At 41.9% G+C, this 14,604-nt stretch overlaps 1 protein-coding gene, 1 long non-coding RNA gene and 1 other non-coding gene across 20 annotated transcripts in view; 2 read left to right on the top strand and 1 right to left on the bottom strand.

Moving 5' to 3' along the window:
• The window catches only part of arpp21 (cAMP regulated phosphoprotein 21), a 249,253-nt gene that overhangs the window by 173,370 nt on the left and 61,279 nt on the right, over positions 1-14,604 (top strand). For 17 of the 18 annotated variants that reach the window (XR_010007195.1, XM_062984203.1, XM_062984205.1 and 14 more), the window contains one exon: positions 10,958-11,084. The exons of the other annotated variant lie outside the window; for it this stretch is intronic. Coding sequence is in view for 16 of the 17 variants with exons in the window: in XM_062984203.1 (XP_062840273.1) it covers positions 10,958-11,084 (127 nt within the window). In the remaining variant the exon portion in view is untranslated. The remainder of the gene's footprint in view (positions 1-10,957; positions 11,085-14,604) is intronic. 18 annotated transcript variants of the gene reach the window in all.
• Positions 1-14,604, bottom strand: part of LOC134299948 (uncharacterized) — an 88,007-nt gene that overhangs the window by 12,851 nt on the left and 60,552 nt on the right. The gene's annotated exons all lie outside the window — the stretch shown is intronic.
• On the top strand, positions 12,088-12,183 carry mir128-1 (microRNA mir-128-1). The gene has a single exon (NR_129839.1). It is a non-coding gene; the product is annotated as a microRNA mir-128-1 (primary transcript).

Raw genomic sequence — 14,604 nt, 5'->3', positions numbered from 1 at the left:
TAGTATTATACTAGATTTCCTTTGACCAGAAGCTGGCCACTTCGAGTGTCTCTGGTGTCGCTATAAGAAGGTCCTCTATTGTGCATGTGGCAGGGCTCAGACTGCATTGTAGTAAGTTGTCTGTGGTTTGCTCTTCTCTGCACTCACATGTCGTGGACTCCATTTTGTATCCCCATTTCCTAAGATTGGCTTTGCATCTTGTGGTGCCAGAGGGCAGTCTGTTCAGCACCTTCCAAGTTGCCCAGTCTTCTGAGTTCTCAGGGGGGAGTTTCTCACCTAGTATCAGCCACTGATTGAAGTTCCAGGTTTTAGCCTGCCACTTTTGGATTTTCACTTTTGGATTCTTGAGGTGTTCCTGCCAATACCTCTGTGGATCCTAGGAAGCTGTTTCTTAATTTAAGGCATTGGCATGCTGGCTGATATCCAAATAGAGGATGGGCCGGAGATGTCAATGCCTTGGTCCTTTCATTACTGGCTGTTACTTTCCGACGAATGTCGGGTGGTACAGTACTGGCTAATCAGTATAATTTCTCCAGTGATGTAGGGCGTAGGCATCCTGTGATAATGTGGCATGTCTCATTAAGGGCCACATCCACTGTTTTCATGTGGTGAGATGTATTCCACCCTAGGCATGCGTATTCAGCAGTAGAGTAGCAAAGTGCAAAAGCAGATGTCTTCACTGTGTCTATCTAATTGTGATACCCAGGTTGTGCTACTCAGCTTTCATATAATACTATTTCTAGCAACCACTTTTTGTTTGTGTTGATGTTTGGTTATGACTAGGGGAGCTGCAATTTTGAATTAAGATGTGGTATCTCACCAGTGTTACTTCTAGGGCATTTTCAGAAATTTTGGAAAAGTACTGTTCATTGTTATAATTTAAGAAGGTAAAGTGGCTTTTGAAAATTGTAGAAGATGTGGTATCTCTACACCTACAATAGCCTTATATCCTCCCATAAGGTAAAGGTAAAGGTTTCCCCTGACATTAAGTCCAGTCATGTCTGACTCAGGGGGTTGGTGCTCATCTCCATTTCTAAGCTGAAGAGCCGGCATTGTCTGTAGACACCTCCAAGGTCATGTGGCCGGCATGACTTCATGGAGCGCCATTACCTTCCCGCCGGAGCGGTACCTATTGATCTACTCACATTTGCATGTTTTCGAACTGCTAGGTTGGCAGGAGCTGGAGCTAACAGCAGCCGTTCACGCCGCTCCTGGGGTTTGAACCTGGGACCTTTCGGTCTCCAGCTCAGTGCTTTAACGCACTTCATCACCGGGGCTCCTCCCATACCTTTTAATATAAAAGAATAATCAAATAAATGCAAAAAAAATCTCCAAGTCCTATCTTCAGTCATGATATTAGAGGACTGGGGGGAAAAGATATGGAAAGAAATAGTGCTAATTGCATATTATCTTTAGATGTAATAACTTGCTGGCCAGGGAAAAGTAATCCCTGTATAACTGTATAACATAGTCATGGAAAAGATTGTGTGGTACTGATATGCACATACATAAACTGGATCCTAAAACATATATCAGATAATACTGACAGGTATTGGTTTGGGCTCATTATAGGGTAGAAAATTAAGCACTTCCCTTTGCCCAATGACCCTTATCCACTCAAATTTCACCAGCTATCTGTGGGGAGCCTCCATGACATGGCCAATTAATTAATAGCTGGTGCAGAACAGGGGTCAGCAGAGAAGCATCCAGTTGTGTCTGTAATCACAGAACATGTACTCTACATGTTAATGATCTGATCCTAGAGCAACAAAACAGTGGTAATTTTCTTGCTCATTTTGTATTTTCATCTAAACTTATTATTCGGCGTTGTGCAGAGATAAAACTGAAGAAACCAGTGAGAGACTGCTAGAATCTGACAGAGAGAACAGTTAAAATGCAATTGTGCCAAAACATGTTTTTTAAGATCATGCTTTCTCTCTTGAGAACCAGAGTATAAAACCAGTTCATTACCTTATGTGTGAGTTAACAAGAAAGGAAATATTAAGTATTACAGTAGAGTCTCACTTATCCAAGCTAAACGGGCCAGCAGAAGCTTGGATAAGCGAATATCTTGGATAATAAGGAGGGACTAAGGAAAAGCCTATTAAACATCAAATTAGGTTATGATTTTACAAATTAATCACCAAAACTTCATGTTATACAACAAATTTGACAGAAAAAGTAGTTCAATAAGCAGTAATGTTATGTTGTAATTACTGTATTTATGAATTTAGCACCAAAATATCACGATATATTGAAAACATTGACTACAAAAATGGCTTGGATTAACCAGAGGCTTGGATAAGCGAGGCTTGGATAAGTGAGACTCTACTGTACTTTAAATTCCAAAATATTGAAAAGAGTGAAGTTTTCACAGGTTGCTCTTGTCTTTGGAAGTAGAGTAGGAAGAGGACAGATCAAAGCACTGGTGCTTTGAAACCTAGAATACAGAATCCCATTGGACTACCTGCCCTTTCATCAAATGAACTAAACATATTTTAATTTTGCCGAGGCAGGATGGTGCCCACCTCATAAAAAAGTCCCCTCTGGCTTTCCCCCACATCATCTTAGTAAAATATAAAGCTTTGAAAGATGTGAGACGATATAATTCCCCCTCACCTTTCATTAGGGTGAGGATTCTGTGATGGAATTTAAAAAGTTATTGGCTTAATCCTATGTGTCTCAGAGTTACACATGTTATTGAAACAATGTAGCCCTGCCGCTGCATGGTAAAAGCTTTTTGTTTTGGAAGGATAGTGCAGGTATGACAACTGCCTTGGGAAGACTGCAAACCAGTGCCATGTTTTTCAGTGGGTTTTTCAGCCGGTTCATGATCAACATGATTTTGATTCCATAGATATCTCATAAAGTAGACAGCGAGGCCACATTAGTTTATTTCCACTAGTCATGGGTGCAGGGAAACTCCACTATTTGATCTTGCAAAATGATACAGTTCAGTCATCCAAAAAATATGTGAAATCATTCTTGGTATCATGGTGTTCTGGTGTCATATTTGGTATCAAAGTAATGAGGCTTGTATATAAATGCCTAATTAGTTTCTGTAATATTAGGAGCCACTGGCTTGCCTTTCTGTCAGATCCAGTCTCATGGATGACAAATGGCAACATGGGAGTGTGTCCAGTCAGTGTAAGATTATATTTGAAGGGACAAAAAATGAAGTTGGCTGAGCCTGGGAGTCTAAAGATATTGCACATTAATATATTAAACTTTAATTAAAGCTGTCTTTATGGCTGCCTTTTAAAGCTCAGTTCCCCATTTTGCATCAAAAAAGCAGACAGATTTAGAAAGTGACACATCTAAGAGGGTTAGAAAGCATTTGTTCTTCACTTGCAGCCCAGCTTTGTCTCAAATTGACTGAGGCATCCTTTTAGAAACTTAACAAGAGTACTTTTTCACTGCCCAGCCTCTTATCTGATTGTTCTCTGACAGAATTCTCTGTAGCAAGCTGATGACTAGAAAATGCCCAGAGCAATCCAATTTTTATTTTATGTGGAAGAACATGTCTACTTTGTGCCCAGCTTTAGGAAAAATATTTCACAACTCCGGACCTTGCATTTCTTTGGTAACAGTTTTATTAAAAGCATTGCCAGTAATACTATGTCAGTGACCAGTATCCTAGTTCAAATTCATGTATCTCACCAACAATGGTTTCTGTGATAAATTAACATGCAGTGGGGTGATAACTGAGCTGTAATCAAAAATAGACCTGAATTGGAAGAATAAAGTAATGTCTCCAAAATGACTTCATATTTGTGGAACATACTTGTTTGGATAGGCAAAAATGTAAAATATAACAGACAGTAAGATCATAAATTGTAGATAAAGTTCTTAGGACTTACTACTTTTATATTTGCAAGAATATTATGGAATATATTGCCGCAACATTCTTCTGAGATATCAAGTTGGTAACCCTTATCAAAAACATGCATGAATGATCAACATTAAGACAGAGAATCAAAGCACATTGCCAAAGTACTTTAATATACTGTGTGCATCTAGCTGTATCTCTTTCTCCCCCATCATATCCCACATCACATCATGTCCTATGCATCATATCAGTGGTTTCTTCCTCCTAGAAACGAACAAAAGTTAATGTCTGTATCTATTGAATGTGGAAACCAATTCCATTCTTACTATTTGCCTTGACTAATGGTCAGTTGATTTTGATATATAGCATATAAACTTCCATTTGTTCACCTCTGAAATAGTTTTCAGCAGGATATTCACATCACATTTGAACTGAATTTCAAAAACTTAGAATTTCTCTTGTGTTGCCATTAAACTATTCTCCCATTTTGTTATTAACTTATTTTATACTATTTGGTTGAGATGTCTCTTCTTAAGAAAGTTATGAATGCTTGGTTGTTGTCAAAAGTTATCCATTAATCATCTAAATCATATTAATTTTCCCTATCTAATACAAACAAAGTATGTAACAAAAGCATTCGCTTTTAGTCAATTAAAAAAATAATTACCCTATGGCCTAATTCTTTATGGATAGATATATTTACAAGGTATTATACAAAAAACAAATCTAAGTTGCTATGAGTTGGCTACAGATGTATGGATATCCAACAATATACAGTATGGGTTATGAGGGGCACCCTTACTGTCAAAAGTCAGACGCCAATTAGAGAGCAAAATAGAGTTTATTAAAGCAACAGTACAAAAAATAGCTCAACAAACTAAAAAGACTTAAAACACTTAACTTTCAGTGTTATTAAGTAGAACAAGCGGGTAAAACCCCAAAAAACAAGAACTGGCAAATAATCCGGATTAGCCAGAGATATAATCCGGGTTAAACTTAAAGTTCTAGAACAAAAGTTCACAATGGGCTGAAAAATGGAGGCATGAACTAAAGCAAGCAGTATTGAAGCCCACAAACCTTTCCCAAAACTCAAAAGTACAAAAAGGGAGTTCAAAACAAACAAACGCCCAAACTGAGCTAGGGAACTCCCAGTTGAGAGCAGCAAAGCCAGTGAAACAGCGAGACACTGGCGAGCTCGCAGCAACCGCTGCTGGAACATACACCAAACCAAGAATTAAAGAAGCAAAGCGAGAAAGCGTTGTCAAGCCGGTCTGAAGTCGGGATAAACCAGCAGTGCCAATCTGCTACAGAAGCAAATGCCAAGCTAGGAGTTTAAGGAGCAGAGCGGGAGAACGTCGTCAAGCCGGTCCGAAGTCGGGATAAGCAGACAGCATCGGTATCAGGAGTGAAGGTAGTAGTCAGCAACAGCAGACAGCCACGGAATAGAGAGCGACGCCAAGCCACGGATTGAGAGTGAAGAGCAAAGCCGAGTCAAGTTCCAGTCCAAGGTCTGAGAGGTTGAAGTCATCCAAGAAGGTCACAATATGAAATGGCACAGAGAGCCAAAGCAACAAGGGTGAACAGCAGCTAATACAAAATAATAATAACAGTGCAGTCCAGGAAAACCCACACAATTCCAGCCCTCTGTTGCAGAATAACCCAGATTAAACTTACATCCATTGCAAAGTCCCAGTCCAGTCTTCAGTAACACACACAGGAAACCCAACGGCGCCCAGCAACACCTTGCCACACGCAAGGTATAATGGCCAAACAACCCCAATATATCCAGGTCTCCCTGGGCTTCCAAACTATCCACGCCCAAAGAGCAGGTGTCTCAACTTCTTAATCTGAATCAGAACTCCACACAGCTAATGCCCTTGGGTCAGGCATTCCTAATTCCTCATCAGAGTCCCAATCATCCTGCCCATGCCCAACTCTATCCACACCTGTGGACCCCCTCTCACTCCTCCAAGCAGACCAAATGGGATCTGCTTCTGAAGACACCCAAGCTTCCCCAGCATCAGCAGTATCCATGGGCCCCGATTCGTCCCCAAGCATCTCCGGTGCCCGTGCCCAGTCCGTGCCCAATTCCTCTGTTAACAGTTGTTCCCCAGCATCCATTTCCACCTCAGGATCCCCACATGAATCCTCCTCAGAAGACTCCCCATCAGTCTCCCTTACCCTTTTCTTAAACAAATCCTCCAATAAGCCCTCCTTGCGAGGGTTTTTCCTTCCTCTCCTGATCCCACCACTATCATCCACAGTCTCTGAAGGTGCATTCACAACACTTACTGTCAAGGTACAGATACCACGAAGTCAGTCCCAAGTACAAAGTAACAATAGTTTAATGAAGAAACAGCTCAAAAGAATCAAAAATGCTTAACAGCAGCAAAATAGTATTCGCTAAGAATGCGATTTCCTGCTTCTTAGCGGGGGGTTGGACTGCTTCTTAGCGGGGGGTTGGAATGAGGTCTCTTCCAACTCTACTATTCTATGATTCTATGATTCTATGAAAAACAAACACAGACCAACCAGTCAAAAAGGAGTCCCAAAGTCCTAAAAAATCCAAGATGAAGTAAAGTCGTAATCAAGCCGGTCCAGGGGTCATCCACAGCAAACAGGATACCGCAGCTGCATCAACATCCAGTCCAAAGTCAGGGCACAAGAGCGAACACAATGTCCAGAAGTGATCCGAGGTCCAAACCAAGAACAGTAGCAAATCCCAAAGAATCCACAAAGTTCAGGAATCACAGGGCTCACAGGAATCATGACCCAACATAACATGCAACCCAGCATACACTTTGCCAGTCGCAAGGTCCCTATTGCAACCAGCCCTCCTTTTATTTACAAGCCTTCCTCTGAGTTGCAATCAGCCAACGCCCCACCCTCAGCTGCTTCTGCATTCTCCTCCAAACTAGAATCAGACAACCATCATCCAACGCCCCACTGCTTCTACCAGTTGTGCTGCCCGAGCTGCTCTTTGCCTTGCCTGCCAAGCAGCCCTTCTCTTGCTTCTACTTACATCCTCCCAAATAGCAGACAAATCATCTTCCCTCCAAGTTTCATTCCCAACTGATCTTCTGAATGTGCCACTACTTGTAGGCTCCTCACCCACTTCTGCTACTTTTGTCCATTCCATCTCATCCACAACCTCATCAGTGTCACTCTCAGCACTTTTCATAGAAACTGCTTCATTATCAAACCCAGCATCCCTATCAAACCCTTCAAAAGACTCTTCATCAGTGGGTTCAGTAAGTATTTGCCGAATCCTCTCCTGCTGTTGCTCTTCTATAGGATCTTGTTCCCGAGTAGACCTTTCTACCTGCCTACTCTCCAACTCCCTGTTGTTACTACTACTCAGAGACTCATCCATAACACTTACCACCTTATAAAGCAGTATAAGTGGTGTGAATATTCAAAACAATTAGAGAAGGGGCAACATATGTGGTACTCAGGCCTCAAAGAGACCTCAATGCTGCAAAAGTGGCTGTATTGATCAGTGAGTTCAACAATGTAAAATGTGGCTAGTATTCTGTTTTCACTTATGGGACTTATCAGCCTTTCACAGGGCATGTAAGACACACCTGTTTTGGCAGGCTTTTGATTTCTGTTACTGCTATTTTTAAATTGTTTTAGATTCTAGCCTGTTCTTGTGAGCCACCCTGAGCTCTAGGGGAGTGGCGGCATATAAGTTTGAATAATAAATAAATAAATAAATAAGTGTAAGAAGTCTGACACTGAAATTAATAGAAGAAATTAAAAATATCTATTTTATGACAAATAAGTTAAACATTAACTCCATGAACTCTTGCTATACTCCCTGTTCCCAAAACCCTATTCAGATCTTATCCATTTTAAAAAGGTTTTCACTCTATCTCTGACTGGTCTAACTAAAACATTTTACATACAAGCCTGCAAATTGTAACCTTTTCCCATGTAGATTGCCTCTTCACAGTGTTCAGTGAGCTGTGAGTGGCTGGTTCTTCCCAGACCTAGCCAGCTTCTCACTTGACGTTCACCACTTGCAAAAGAAATCCTTTTTAATTGCTTCTATTCTTTGTTGTTGTTATTAAGATTAAAGTATTCATAATATGATACTTCCTGATAAACTGTAATTGAGCTAAAATTCAACACTAGGCTCATTGCCAAAAGAAGGACTGTCAATGTCAAGAGTCAGACGCCAGTTAACAAACAAAACAGAGTTTATTCAGAAGATAAGCCAAAAGTAACATAAACACAGAAGGTATCCTTGAAACACTTCACTTATCAGTGTTTCAAGAGTAGTTTGGACAAAAATAACTCAAAAACAAGCCACGCTATTTTCCCACGCTGGCATTCAATAAAAACTAAAAGACGCTTCAATTCAGCTTTGGAGAACAAATTGAGTTGACTGCTAGAAAATATGCAAAATAAACAAAGGCTTGAAACCTTCCAGAAGCTGCAGAGTATAACTGAAAGTGCAAAAGCCTCTTTTGGCTCCAAACCGTTTCTGAAAACAGACAGCCGGCTCTGCGGATTTAAAGGGACAGTTCTCAAAAGAAAAACAGCAAACTGGTTTGAAAACAAACAAACCAGAAGAGCACTAAACTGCTTCCATGGTGCAGATAAAGCCGAGAGCTTCAAAGGGATGATGAATAGCCGTCGTCAGGAGAATCCAAGGTCAGGTCAGGAGGCAGCAGCAAATTCCGAAAGGCAAACCAGTAGTCAGAAGCCGGGAGTAGTCGTCAGTCAGAGGGCGAAGACAGAAGCCAGGTCAAATTCAATCCAAAGTCCGAAGAGGGTGCAGTCATCCAAACCAGGTCCACGATAAGACACAGAGAGCCAAGCCACGATGGTATCAGCAGCTAGAAATAGCAATCAGAATGCAGTCCAGGGAAACCCACAGAGTTCCATCCCTCTGCTGCAGAGAAGTCCCAGATAACTTACATCCGAATCACAGTCCAAGTCCAGTCTTCACGGAAACACAGAGATCCCAATGGCGCCTCAGCAACACCTTGCCACATGCAAAGTGCAGTGGCCAAACATTCCCATTTTATTCCCCTTCCTCCTGGGTGACCAAACACTCACACCCAAACACCAGGTGTCCCAAATCTACTCAGAGTCCGAACTCCACACAGCTAGAGCTCGTGGATCCGGAGTACCTAGCAATTCGTCTGAGTCCCAATCATCCTGCCCACACTTAGCCCCATGGACACTTAAAGAACCATCCTCCCTTCTCCAAGCATCCCAAGTGGGATCAGCTCCTGCAGAAACCCCAGGTTCAGCAGTATCCATAGGCCCCAAATCCCCAGACATCTCCGGTGGCTGTGCCCATTCAGTGCCCACTTCCCCAGCCACCACCTGTTCCTCAGCATCCATTTCCCCAAACTCCCCATCTGAATCTTCCTCAGAAGATCCCCCATATAGCTCTCTAAGTCACTTCCTGCGCAACTCCTCCAGTGAACCCTCATCACGAGGGTTTTTTCTTCCTCTTCGAATCCCATCACCATCAACCATAATTCCCGAAGGCGCAGTCACAACAGTCAAAGGTCAGACGCCAGCCAGTTAGATAAATATGGTTTATTCAAAAATAACTCAAAAAAGCTCAGCACAAAGTCCTGAGAACTCACAACACTTTAACTTCAGTGTGATTAAACAGTTCAGAGCAAAGAAACCTCAAAAACGCAACCGGAATATAATCCGGATTATCTGGAGATATAATCCAGATTAAAACTAAAGTACTTGAAAACAGCTCAAAATTGCAAGGCAGAGTCAAAACGGCAAAACAAACAAGGGCAAGAAATCCCAAAGGCTCAAAACCTCCCCAAAACCCAATAGTATGGCAAGAAGCCCAAAACTAAAAAGAAAGCCCAAACCGGGCTAAAGTTCTTCGCCAAAAGCGGCGCAGGCAAACAAAGCTGGAAAACGCTGAGGCAATAGCGACAAGCCGCTGCGGAGTCAAAAGCCAAGCCAGATGTCAAGGGAACGAAACGTCGTAGCGAAGTCAAACTGGTCCGGAGTCAGGATTGGAGAACAGTGTCAGAGTCGAAGGTGAAGCCAGCAGTCAGCAACAGAAGTCAGCCACGAACATGGGAATGATGCCAAGCCAAGTTTAAGAGCAAAGAGATATGCCGAGTTCCGGTCCAAGGTCCAAAGGGTGAAGTCGTCATAGCAAAGTCCATGTCGCGGGATAGCACAAAGAGCCAAAATGTTGGAGGCGAGCAGCAACTAATGCAAAATAGTAATAACAATGCAGTCCAAGAAAAAACCCACACAGTTCCAGCCTCCCGTAGAATAACCTGGATTAATTTACATCGGTTGCAAAGTCCCAAGCCAGTCTTCAGAGTCACGTACAAGAAACCCAATGGCGCTTACCACACACAAACCACAATGGCCAAAAGCCCCTAATTTATTTAGGTTTCCTTGGGCGTCCAAACAACCAACATCCTAGGATCAGGCGTCCCAAGTTCCTCATCAGAGCCAGAATCGCCCTGCCCACACCCAACCCTGTCCACACCTGTGGAATTACCCTCATTCCTCCAGGCAGACCATGTGGGGTCTGCTTCTGAAGGAGCCCAAGCTTCTCCTGCGTCCTCAGCATCCATGGACCCAGTTTCCTCCCCAAGATCCTCCGGAGCCCGTGTCCAGTCCATGCCAACCTCTTCCACCACCACCCGGTCTTCAACAGTCATTCCCACCTCAGGATCCCCTTCCAGATCCCTGAATGAATCCTCATCTGAGAATTCCTCAAGTATTTCCCTGATCCTTTTCCTGTGTAAATCTTCCAATGAGCCTTCCTCGCAAGGCGTCTTTCTTCCCCTCCTGATCCCACCATTAGTACTAACAGCCTCAGAAGACTCATTCACAACAACATTATGGACATCACATTTTGGCAGAATGTGTGTAGTTGTCATTTTCAAAATATTTAATACCATATATCTGTAAATATCTGTAATATTCCTGCCACTAGTATATTTACTATTCCTTTGAAAAATCCACCCTTTGTGCAGCTTTTCCCAAGATTAACAGATTTTTAAGACCCCTCCCCTGCAAAACAGCAATTTCTGGATTTCATTAAAATTATTATTATGTGGTTGAGCAATTTGTTGCACAGTTTTAAAGACTTTATAATACACTTTTTTTCCGCAGATGCCTGTGTATTATTACCCATCTGGTCAATACCCTACCTCAGCAACTCAGCAGTACAGACCCATGGCCTCAGTTCAGTACAATGCGCAACGAAATCCACAAATGCCACAGACTGCTCAGCAAACAGGTATATGCATAATTCATTACTTGATTCTTCAGTTAGATCTCGATGAATTCAAATGTTCAGCACACTGCATGATAGAAAATGTGGGAACTTGCTTGGCTCTGAAATTATGCTACTAATAGTATACATGCAGTCTTGAGCCTCAACCTAAGAAAAGCTCTGAGTTAATTTGGCTTCTAAAATAAAATACTGCAATGAGGCCTATGTCAGCTATATCCTTTCCTGTAGACCAGGCTTGCACAACCTGCAGTCCTTCAGGTGTTTTGAACTTCAGCTCCTAGAATCCCTGAGCACTGGACAAGCTGACAAGGGCTTCGAGGAGTTGGAGACCCAAATACCTGGAGGGCTGCAGGTCATACAGGCCTGGCATTGACCATACTATAGGAAACTAGGCTCAACTGTTGCTTTTTAATTTATTTTTAAGTATAATAGTTTATGAGTATGTGTTGGAGGGAGGTTCAGGAAGAACAAGGACATAGCAAAAATAAGAGGTAAGTATTGCCCTACAATGGAAATGTCCTCCACTCATAATTGAGGATACAGTGTGGACATATATTTTCTTTCTTACTTAGATAGGCATACTGCCTCCTATTAGTTCTGTCTTAGTTTCACATATCAAAGGTGTTCCATTTGAAAACCCTCAAGGATCAAAATAACTTTAATACCTTTTGCTCTGTAAGTCACCACACACCTGTGTGTCATGCAAGCATTCTTCCTCTCAAATGCTGAATTAAAATAAAGGCAGAAAATAAATTATTATAATAGTGTGTATTTTAATGATGTATAGGTATTATCATTTTCTGAGGTGCTTGGCTTTGTTATATAATTATTCTGACCAGCAAATAAAGCAATTTCATATTATTACAATCTGGAGAATATACAGTTCCCCAAAATACCCTATCTGTTTTGGTAATGCTTTACTATTTCCAGTCTTTCCTTCTGACTTAGTCAGCATCGGCATAGCAAGTAATAGTCTGTGGGCCACTCTGTTGGTCTAGATTCCCCGCAGCAATGTACAGTTGGAAGGGGGGCCGTTACACTGTAAGAGAGTGAGTAGCAGGTCTCACAGTGAACCGGTCTCTTTTCCTACTGTGTCACATCTCTCCTAATTGCAGTCAACAAAACCCAAATAAATCTGCCGATGGTTTGTGAGCTGTTTCCTGCATTACCATTAAAGAGAGCTTGGGAACAAATGATAAAGATGAATAATTTAACAGTTAATAGCTGTCCAATTGTAATATGTGGATATGTCTTAATTGGAGTTGACTACTAGGCATTTCAAACAGTCTGTAATTCTGTGGTTTCAATTGCTGTTTCTTAAATAGGGACTTTAATGAGAAATCGAAAGTATCTTTTCTCCAGATGTTTTAATACCCAAGGCTAATGCATTACAAGCCTAATGCAACAGAAATGTTCTAAGAAGGAAAAAAGGACCACCAAGAGGATGGATTTTCTTATCCACCTCTACATTTTTGTTGTACTGCATAATAGAAATAGAATTGTCAATCTTTCAGCAAAAGTTTTGTGGAATTAACCCATCAGGCATATTAGCTTCTGTTTTCCGGATTTTGTATGAGCACCAAAAGTGCTTTTCTTCCCTTTGGGATTTGTTTGTTTGCCTTAGTAGTTTCTGTGCTCTGTCATATTAATTTTGTAGGCACTATTGCTTAATATTAGAAATACCCTTTTTATTGCTTTTATCAAATACAGTTACTGAAGAAGAAAGGACAATTATTCAAAAGGAACGTTTATTTGGCTTCACTTGTTTCAACAGCAGCATTTCATATTTATTTCTGATTTACGTTAGCTCTTTCAGCCTAAATGCAATATGTTTATAAGATTATCTTCTTTTGCTATCTGAGCTTAATTCACATTTAATCTCCATTAAATTGTGTATTAGTAATGTGGAAATCATATTGAAGGTAGTATAGATGGTTCATTTTGAACTATGTTGTGTTTTGAGAAATTACTTGGTGATAAGGCAAATTTTCTTATTGCCCCTGTGATAACTTATATTAAAGCTAATATACTGTATTTTAGTTGGAGGTTACTGTGTGAGACATCAGTTGACTAAGTGCTTGAGAATCTGCCATCCACTCCCTCCAGTGTTTGAAAACTTCTGGTCCAATGACTTGAACTTTGAAGATTTGCTACATTCTGCTAAAGCTTCATTCTTTTGTTTCTGTCCGAGCATTGCTTTCTACTTAAGAAATGATGCATTTTATAACAAGTTGCTTCCCAGAATATTTGAATCTTTGAAGAGGGACATACTATGACATCTTTTAATAGGCTGGTCTTTTTTTTGGGGGGGGGGGGGGGGAGGGGCGAATCTACCATATCTCTGAGTCCAATAATGTCTGGAGCAACAAATCCAAGGAAGGTCATACTAAGAAATCATTATGACTTCTGTCTAAACCTTATTTGAGAGCTCTGGGTACCACTGCATCTTCTCCAATGTTGTAGTTTTTGCATCTGGCTCAGAGGCATGAACTAGCCCTTGAAGCTGCCTTCTGTTTTAGGTATACATATATTACTTCTACCGTCCGGTAGAGGGAAAGTGGTTTAGAGGTTTGACCAAGCCTCCAAGCCACCCTCTCTCCTAGCAGGCTGTGGATATGGGTTCCAGCCACTGAAAAAGGAGTTGTTAGTGGCAGAAGCCCTCAACTACTGTTTATAAAAACAGGAGAAAATGATTTTTACTGCTTTAACAACATGTGTTGTGACTGCGCCTTCGGGGATTATGGTTGATGGGGATGGAATTCGAAGAGGAAGAAAAAACCCTCGTGATGAGGGTTCACTGGAGGAGTTGCGCAGGAAGCGACTTAGAGAGCTATATGGGGGATCTTCTGAGGAAGATTCAGATGGGGAGATGGATGCTGAGGAACAGGTGGTGGCTGGGGAAGCGGGCACTGAATGGGCACAGCCACCGGAGATGTCTGGGGATTTGGGGTCTATGGATACTTCTGAACCTGGGGTTTCTGCAGGAGCTGATCCCAATTGGGATGCTTGGAGAAGGGAGGATGGTTCTTTAAGTGTTCATGGGGCTAAGTGTGGGCAGGATGATTGGGACTCCGACGAATTGCTAGGTACTCCGGATCCACGAGCTCTAGCTGTGTGGAACTCAGACTCTGAGTAGATTTGGGACACCTGGTGTTTGGGTGTGAGTGTTTGGTCACCCAGGAGGAAGGGGAATAAAATGGGAATGTTTGGCCACTGCACTTTGCGTGTGGCAAGGTGTTGCTGAGGCGCCATTGGGATCTCTGTGTTTCCATGAAGACTGGACTTGGACTATGATTTGAATCTGCTGTTATCACCTAGCTTGGCTCTCGCTGTGTCTTATCGTGGACCTGTTTTGGATGACTGCACCCTCTTCAGACCTTGGATCGGAATTTGACCTTGCTACTGCCTTCGCCCTGTGATTGATGACTACTATCGGCTTTTGACTCCTGGCTTGCTCTTTGTTATCTCCTGACCTGACCTTGGAATCCCGGACGACGTCTTTTCACCATCCTTTTGGAGCCTT

This window comes from Anolis carolinensis, chromosome 6, assembly GCF_035594765.1.
Source record: "Anolis carolinensis isolate JA03-04 chromosome 6, rAnoCar3.1.pri, whole genome shotgun sequence".
NCBI lineage: Eukaryota > Metazoa > Chordata > Lepidosauria > Squamata > Dactyloidae > Anolis > Anolis carolinensis.
This window is presented reverse-complemented; position numbering and strand designations above follow the sequence as displayed.